General features: G+C 40.4%; 2 protein-coding genes across 3 annotated transcripts in view; one reads left to right on the top strand and one right to left on the bottom strand.

Annotated features, from left to right (window-relative positions):
• The first annotated feature begins 1,053 nt into the window (after positions 1 to 1,053).
• Positions 1,054 to 4,991, top strand: gtpbp10 (GTP-binding protein 10 (putative)). The gene is made up of 10 exons (XM_044359044.1): positions 1,054 to 1,171; positions 1,921 to 2,114; positions 2,228 to 2,319; positions 2,676 to 2,820; positions 2,915 to 2,988; positions 3,105 to 3,157; positions 3,263 to 3,370; positions 3,502 to 3,579; positions 3,753 to 3,876; positions 4,495 to 4,991. Exons 1-10 carry the CDS (start codon positions 1,139 to 1,141, stop codon positions 4,704 to 4,706), a joined length of 1,113 nt encoding a protein of 370 aa, XP_044214979.1. The 5' UTR covers positions 1,054 to 1,138; the 3' UTR covers positions 4,707 to 4,991.
• Positions 4,992 to 5,463: 472 nt separating this feature from the next.
• The window catches only part of adam22 (ADAM metallopeptidase domain 22), a 69,669-nt gene continuing 65,920 nt past the window's right edge, over positions 5,464 to 9,212 (bottom strand). For both annotated transcript variants that reach the window (XM_044358901.1, XM_044358902.1), the window contains exon 31: positions 5,464 to 8,468. In XM_044358901.1, coding sequence (XP_044214836.1) covers positions 8,448 to 8,468 — 21 coding nt within the window. In that variant the 3' untranslated portion in view covers positions 5,464 to 8,447. The remainder of the gene's footprint in view (positions 8,469 to 9,212) is intronic.

Below are 9,212 nucleotides of genomic sequence, written 5' to 3'. Positions count from 1 at the left end.
TATTGATTAAAATGGATACTCAGCATGAATTACTTTGTCTGCACTACATTCGTACCATGTAGGCCTTCATAATCTCTGTGGTCTCATAGTAATGTAGCTAATGGCTTTATAATTTGAATCGATTGAAATGTTTGCTTTCAACCAAAGTGTTTTCAGCTTGTGTAGCTCAAGTGGAAAACTGAATGTCTTACTAGTTAAATCTGGATTTTTTTAAAACTGTATTTATATCTTTTAGTAGTCATGCTGTTTGTCAATGTCTGTCCTCGTTAATTTCCTTGTTTTGTTTTCAGTGATGTGTGGTTAAGACAACTTACCAAATTGTGCACAGTGCAGTTTCTAACTAAATGTCTTACATCCATATTCCCATGAATACATTTGAACTGCAGATGGAGGAAGCACCATGGAAGTAATTTTAAAATATGTTTTCCACTTCACAACGTTTTTTAGCACATTTGGTTGTCCATTTTGATGATTTCTGATTTCTCAACTGACAAAATTAGGACTTAAATTTGCTATGTAGCTCATATACAATACTTACCTCTATAGCTTTAATAAACCGTTTGGAAAGCTACATCTGCTAAAGATATGTAAAGTGCAAATTACCTCTGAGGATTCAATATCAAAGATATTCATTAACTGCTGTATTTGCACGGCTACAACCTCAGGAATTGGTATTTTTGTATGTTTATCTGCTTTTATAAAGTTTATCTGCACCGGCATCATTTGTGAATCCATGTGTTGTCCTGGTGTGATGCTGCATTCAAGGCAGATGGGATGAATGGGCTTATATGTTGTGTGATAGCATAGAGCTGTGTGAGGATTAAATATTGAAAACATATATCACTACAACCATTAAATGCGGGTTCAATTACATGAAACAACGGCCTCTGGTTGATGGAAGGCAATTGAATTGAACTGACAATATCGGAGCTTTCAGAAATATCCTAATACTATTTACAAATTGGAAGCTCGTAATTACGATACTTCCGAAATGACTTGAATGCCACAGTCCCGCCCCTTTGGCTCATGATCCAATTAGCTGCGAGAAACTACCACTTCCGGTCCTTCATACGAACACATGTTAATTAGCCGCCAGCTAAACAACACGTACGAAAAGTGGCGATAAACGCTGCTGAAGATGGTCCAGCTCAGTAGAATTTGCTTCCGTAAGGTAGGCAGCGTAACAGACCACATTTTAATCTCGCCAAAAGAGTTTAATCACAAACTACGACTTATAATAGTGACGTTTGCCGGCTAGCTAGCTAGTAAGTTGAATGGCTGTCAAAACATCAACTTTGACTGACATGGTCTGTGTGACCTCTGCAGCCATGAAAGCCACAAATGTAACGTTCTTTTATTACGATGCTAGGTAGCTATTATGTGTGTACAGTGTTGTTTACACTTCATAGCCTTATGTGCTGTTATTAAATGCGTAAAAATACAATGACAGCAAAAACATAATGTAGAGCTGTAACATTAGTCGATTAATTGATCAACAGAAAATTCATCGCCAACTATTCTGATAATGGATTAATCGTTTTAAGACGAAATGCCAAAACTCTCTGATTCCAGCTTCTTAAATGTGAAAATATGGTTTACGTACGTGCGTATGTACGGCTTTTCCAAAACCCAAAACTACTCTAACATGATTCGAGAGAACTGTGAACCAAAATACTTCTCTTGCTTTCCTCTTGGATGAATGGATGGATAGAAATATAAACCTTTATCAAACGTTGTTGTATGTTCTTGTCCTGGTTAACATATCAAGAAATGTTGTTAGTAAAAGTTCAGACATTTGATCAGTTTAGGTGTCCAGTTTGAATCAGTGAAGCAGCTCCAGACTCACCTGTTTATTATTATTAGTCGTTTTTTTCTATTAAACCTCATTTCTGTCTGATGTCTCCTTTTGCCTCCTTGTAGTATGGAAACTTTGTGGACAACCTCCGTCTGTACGTCCATGGAGGCAGCGGCGGCATGGGTTTACCTCGTCTTGGGGGACAGGGAGGCAACGGGGGAGATGTTTGGGTGGTGGCTGCAAAGAACATGACCTTGAAGAGGATCAAGGACAAGCACCCCAAGAAACGTTTTGCAGGCGGAGCGGGAGCCAACAGCAGGTTAGTTTCTCCGAACAGAGCCTTGATTCTCTCAGAAGTTCAGTTAGCATCATGGAGATGAGTCAGTCAGAGCTGTTTTGTGTTTTATCTTGAGTGATTTTATTTGTCAACAGTGTCCGTTCACTGAAAGGAGAGAGAGGGAAGGACCAGGAGATCCTGGCTCCTGTTGGTGTCACAGTCACCACTGATGATGGCAAAATACTTGGTAAGTCAGAAGCTCCCCCATTTTGTACTGTGCATAGTCAGTAATGCAACATGTTTCATTTTAATAAAGGCATAATTGTCTATGAAACAACCCTGCATGTCACTTTTTATTATACTTCATAAAGATGTTGGTGAACTACATAATAAGTTTTAATTCTCACTACCTAAAATGACGCAGCACAAGCTTTTGGTCAAACATTTGTTCTCCTTTGGATTAGGGATGTTTCACTTGAAATATAAAGTAATGATGGCTCTGAGGTTGTATGATTAGAGAGTGGACATATAGCAGCAATATCCAAATAGGTGGAATAAAATTAGTTTATTTTTGTGTATTTTTACACCCGTTCTCCCTCCAAGGTGACCTGAATGCCGAGGGTGATCGTGTGTTGGTGGCGAAAGGAGGACACGGAGGCTCCCTCTACTCCACGTTCAAACCCAGTAAAGGCCAGTTCCAGCACATTCGGCTGGACCTCAAACTCATCGCTGACCTGGGCCTGGTGGGGTGAGAGCTGTGACACGTGAACATATCATTTCATTTCAGCTGAAACTTAAACTGCTAAGTTTCTTTAGATTTTGTTGTGTTGAATCTCCATCAGGTTCCCAAATGCAGGAAAGTCGTCTCTCCTGACAGCCATGTCTAACGCAACACCTCAGATTGCCAACTACGCTTGTAAGTACATAATACTGAACACACACATTCAAACTGTGTTTTTGTGTTCTTGTTTGTGCATTTCTGATTCATAGACCTGGTAAAATACTCTGGTACAATTCTAAAATCTTTCGCAGTCACAACTTTGAAGCCGGAGATTGGAAAACTTATGTACAAGGATCACAAGCAGGTACGGAAATACATTTCACAGCTTGGTGTTTAAACATTAATATTCTGTATTTCTGTGGTTTTCCCTCATTTACTGGTGTTCTTTTTGTTCTTTTTCGTATTGTAGATCTCTGTTGCGGATCTTCCAGGTCTGATTGAGGGGGCTCACATAAACAAAGGCATGGGCCACAAGTTCCTAAAACACGTGGAGAGGACCAAGCAGCTGCTGTTTGTGGTGTGTAGTAGTAGAGAGTAGACCGTATAAGCTGTCACCCATGTGTATGTTTGAATTTGAATGTGGTTGCAGTAATGAGTCAAAAACATAGCAGACAGTGATGATGATGATTATGGTTTGTCTGGCTGTAGGTAGATGTTTGCGGTTTTCAGCTGGCAAGTAAAACACCGTTCAGGTCGGCATTTGGAGCCGTGCAGCTTCTCACCAAGGTGAGACTGATTCTATGTTCCTGTTCAGTCATGATAAATGTCTAAAGAGTCATGTTATGTTAATCCTACTTCTCACCTTTCTGCTCTCTGACTTAAATTCTGCCCCGTGCACATCATTCATTTCTCTCCTCCATCATCATCCTCTCTTTCTTCTCTCTCACCACTGACTGAAGGAGTTGGAGTTGTACAACGAGGAGCTCGTGTCCAAGCCTGCGTTACTGGTGGTGAATAAGATGGACCTGCCTGATGCTGAAGACAAACTAGCACAGCTACAAGAGCAACTACAAAACCCAGATGGTAAATAATAAAAAAATATACTCGTATATTATATTATAAATAATAATTTAAGTTGAGTGTATGATGGAAATGAAAGTCTCATTTGAATTGTAGCACCTCCAGAACCACAGAAATTCACCTCAACTTGAAGTTAACATCTTGACACACAGCAGTCCCTTAACATAATGTAAAAGAGCTGTAGTTAATATGTCAAAGGATGAGATGGTAATGTTCTGCTTCATCAGTTATAACAGTACAGAACATCAGCTTAAACTCTCGTATAGACAGCACAACTTTCTGGGCACCTCATTTGTTACAGACTTGATTGTGTGAGAGCGTTTCATTGAATTTGGCTCACAGCACCCCAGTGTTAGCCCGGTTCCAGACCTCTGAAAGGCTGCCCGCATCTTCGATTTGTTCACTGATGTCATGAAACGAAATGGCAATAGTCTGATTATCAGATGCCCCCAATGGGGAAACCAGGAAGTTATGCTGTCCAAAACCACCCCCACTTCCACAGCTGCTTTCAAACACAGCTATAGCACATATTGTACATGAAGGCTTATTGCTGCAATAATACACACTGGGTTGTTGTGTGTTGACGGTCACATTGTCCTGTTTTTGTTTTTTCTCTTGCAGAGTTTTCTGATCTGTTGCCTGACAACATGATACCAAAGAACTACTTGACCTTCAGACACGTGGTCCCGGTCTCCGCCTCCACCGGCTTTGGTATCGAACACCTGAAAAGCTGCATCCGCAAGTCGCTTGATGAAGAAGACGCCTCTGCAACTAAAGCCATCCATCAAGACAAGCTGCAGGCGCTTAGGTACCATTCACAGGAGCATTTGTGATAAACATGGACAATATCTCACTGTGACAAGTGTCGAGGACTGACAGAGCTCCATCCTGTCCGGCAAAAAAAGTTGGAACACCAATGATAACAGAAAGTGTGCAGTTACAGTGCACAGTCTCTGTGAATGTGATGGATTTCTTATAGACTGTCTTACTGTAAAAACATCCAGTGTTACGAGGCTCTATGAGTTAAACTCTGCTGGAAATAGTTGCTCCCTTAGTTAGAGGCTGTCATCAAAACCTAAGATACTGTTAACATTGTCCTTCTTTATTCAGATTATACTGTACATCGTAAAAATACTGATGAAAAATTGCTCTAATGCCAGACGTATTAGATGTTAAAGCAGTACCAGTTCTAGTGTCAGGTAACTGATAGGAGGATGAATGCTGCGTCTAACAAGTGAGTGAAGGTGCATTTGTACCAACGTTTTTTGGGCATTTTTGCCTTTATTAGATGACCGACAGCAGAGAGCTGACAGGAGAGAAGTGGAAGTCATGCAACATACAACAAAAGTCCTTACGTCTTAAATTCTGTGGCCCCCAACCAATACTTTTCTGTTTCATTAAAGTGTTTGCTAAGATTGTATTTATTTTTGTTGGTGTGTTTTGCACATTTACCATCTTGTAAAAAAAAAAAAAAAAAAAAAAAAAAAAAAAAAAATCAGTCAACCAATATCTTGAGTAGTGTCTTCTTTTCTTCTACAAATTTGAGTATTTTTATGTCAGAAATGTCAGCGTAGACAGATGTGTTGATGAAAGTTTTATTTTATATTAAATATATTACAATACTGAATGATTAGGAGGAAAAATAAAAGGGGGGGGGGGGGTTGGTTTTTGCATCATCAGTCTGTACAGCATACAGGCAAAAATTAAAAAATAAAAATAAAAAAAGACAGCAACTGCAGTATTTAGATTGAACTAGTATATGAGGGAGGGGAGAGGGGGGGGGGGGGGGTTTAAGGTTCCTGGAGCAGAGTGCCGTGTCTCTGTCAGGAGAGAGAGCTGGCAGGATGGGACCACATGGTTGAGACTGGGTGGATGGTGTGCTCCAGTACACAAATACATTCAAGTCTCTGGCCAGACAGAGACGGACATCTCTCTTGTGTGGACGTTTGCCAGAGTTGTCCTGTTGGGATCAGTCAGTCGTAGCCATGTGCGCAGGCAGATACAGCAGATATGTTGAACACAAAGATTGACAGCTGTACAATCACAGAAAAAACACTGCGTGGTCCCCATCCTTAGCGGAGAACTGCAACATCCTCAGAATTTTGTGTAGTGCAACGTCCACGACACCAAGACAAAAATGTCAGTCTTGCTGTAGCGCAGTATTATGATGTTAAAAATATTACTCAAGAGTTCTGAGATGACGCTCTCCGCAGCCTCTGGTAACCCAGAAAGATGACTGAGCAATACTTTTAAGAAGATCAGAACAAAGAACAGAGCTCTGGTAGAAGGCAAATCATGAGCCCGTTCAGATCTCATTTACAACAAAACTATTGGCACATGCCAGAGGAATGACGGCTTCTGCAGGCCCCTCGGGAACAAACGTGTTTCAAAAAACTCAACATGTCTCCATTCAAACTCATCAACACACATAATTACAATAATGCACTTAATTACTGTTTGAATAGTGGCTGTACATAATGCTGAGAAAAAGGTGAACATTACAAAGGTACTTAATAAAAAAGATACTAGTAGCAATATTAATCCGATATCGTGAAGATCATATTATCTATACAGTCCTAATGCATACATGAAATTACAAATGAACACACCGGAACAAAAACTAAACAACAGTAAAATGGCAAACAGGAAGGCCTTAAGACAACAGTTTCTACAAGGTAGAGCAATGAATTGTAACTGTACAAAGAACTTGCTTTTGGGGAGTAATACTGTATGGGATTTGTTTTCAAAACCTTAAATAGCTACACTGGCATGACATCAGTCAAAGCACAAAAACTCCCACCCTCATTTGTTTTTAAATCCTGTGACTTCCTGCCATGAATTGGCTCGACTTTGCTGATAAACAGTGTAGTCTGTGTCACACAAACCCATTAAGATAACAGCGAGAGGCGATGAGGGGAAAAAGTCTTTCAGTGACATGCTCGTTTCCCGTTATGATCTCACAAATAGCCTACCAGAGAGAAATAATTTAATAGAAACTGTCATGCTGTTTGTCTTCACAAGCTCAAACAGCAAGCACTGTACAGCATAGTTAATCATTCACAAGGCTAAAATATCGCAATCGTCACAGCTAAATCCAAAATGCACGTTTCAATCACAATTTTCCAGATTCTCACCGAGTTAGTTCATCAACCACGTTCACATCGTTGACCTCTTGTTCTCACTTTCGAGCAATGAGTGACTTTATGTACTCTCACTGTGGAAATGGGAGCATGTTGCTCTCAAACTTTAGAGGAAACTAAATACATCTTAACATTATAAACGGGGAAATTTGAGTGAAAAGTGGCACATCTATAACTACACCAAACACATCTCAGTGCTTCCGTTTCACTCAGCGATGGCACATAAAACTATTTAAATTTTGCTAAATTAATACTCATGGGTAACATTCTTGAAGTGCCGCATTCAGTGTTTTTATCAATACTTCCTCAGTCATCACTGGATGTCTGCGTATTTCCTCCAGAGATGGATCAAACCAGTGCTAAGATAATATATAAAAAAAACATTTGTACATTCTGCTGTGGATGGAGAAAGCTATAGAGGTCACAGTCACACAGGAAAACCCCAGAGGGAGAAAAAAAGAACAGGACAAAAAAATAGAAACACAGACAGAAGAACGAGCGTGGAAACCTACAGAGATCTTTCTACAACACAATACAGCAGGAAGAAGAGAGGAGGAATATCTCTTTTAAAGTAAAAATTAAAGCAACAATGTACTCTGTGTGTACTGTACATATTTACACACGCACAAACAACCAAGGGGAGGAGGTGCAGGGCGGGATGGGGGTTGGGTCCGTGTCATGGGGTTGTGGGTTATAACTGGTGATATAATATGGGTTATCTATAGTGGAGAGGAAGCATCTAAGCCTACAGAAGGTATAAAAAAAATCACTGCCCCCTCGCATGCTTTTCCATCTAGATCAGACCGCCGTTCTTCTCGTCTTTTGACCAGTAGGAGGAGGTTGCTGTTAAACAAGGTTGTCTCATGCATACAGTGTAGGAGTTACTACAGTGATTCACGTGCGTCAAAATGATCCAACAAATCCAGCGATGCAGTGTGATGCGATGCTCTCGGCTCCACTGCCCCTTTTTTCAGAGAGGAGCTCCAAACAACTTTGGGGGGGGGGGGGGGAGGGAGGACGGCGGCGTTTGAAGTGAAAGTGGCGAGAGCCGAAGCTAAGGAGGGTGTGTCAAGGTTTAGGTTTTAGGGTTAAAGGGGGGTCGGAGCGGTGGGGTTTCCTGTCCCGTAGGGAGTGAGGCCAGAGCAGACAGGAACAGCTCAGTCTGAGCTCCAGCTGGTCTGGAGTGGATGTGGAGCTGGTTTCTCCGCCGGCACTCCAGTGAATGACGCCGTCTGGCAAGACAGCTACGGAGACGCTTGTACACACTAACTCACACACACCCCTGCCTATTTCCACTCCAGTGGGGGGGCTCTCTCTCTTTCTCCTTTGTTGTTTAGAGTCAATTTTGTTTCGTTTTTGTGTTTTTCATTCATAGAAAAGGAGAGTCAAGTGTAGTTCCTTAAGGTCTTTTTGCAGAGTGGGTAAGACGGCTGTTTATATTGAAGTCTCCCACAGCTGGAGAGAGAAGAAGCACAGAAAAGAGACAGGAATGAGAAAATTAACAAAAAGACATATGAAAATGTTCTGTCCTTGTACTTAAAGGAATAGGCTGGTCATATTTAATCTTTTTATGGTGATAACAAAAAGATAAATTAACTCATCCTTGAAATCATGATCCTCATTGGCAAATATATTAATGACCTTCAGTCCTCATAGTTTTGTCTTTGTAAAGCAATGTAACACACTACACAACTTTAAGTATGAAGACTAGACATCACATATGAAACTAATCTGACTCATGGCAAATTCAGATTACATGGTATCACCCCAATAAAGGCCCGACCTGACAGATGTGGGGCATTTAGGTGTGACAATGGGTGTCGGGCGTGACAGTGACATGTTTGTTCCATGTATCGGCCATAGTGGAAGACAACCAACATGTTCGACTGCTATGTAGGTTCTTTACCCTGGCTCTAATGATTTATGGGCATTTTTATTTCATTTGAATCAATTATTTTTTGTATTCATATTCTTATTACATTTATATCATTTTTATTTCTCATCTCAAATTGCTTTAATGTTTACATTTGTGCTTATTAGCAGCATCAGTCATCTGTGAAGAACTAACTTGTATGAAAGATGCTTTACAAATAAAGCCAATAAATTTTGGCTGAATCACTGCAACAACTTATTACTCTCTGATCGTCTAATCTAATTTTCCTTCAAGATTTTAGATTTGATTAAAATAAAAATTATCTG

The sequence above is a fragment of the Thunnus albacares genome, chromosome 8, assembly GCF_914725855.1.
Source record: "Thunnus albacares chromosome 8, fThuAlb1.1, whole genome shotgun sequence".
In the NCBI taxonomy this organism is placed as follows: domain Eukaryota; kingdom Metazoa; phylum Chordata; class Actinopteri; order Scombriformes; family Scombridae; genus Thunnus; species Thunnus albacares.
Note: the sequence above shows the minus strand (reverse complement) of the source record. Positions and strands in the feature narration are given on the sequence as shown.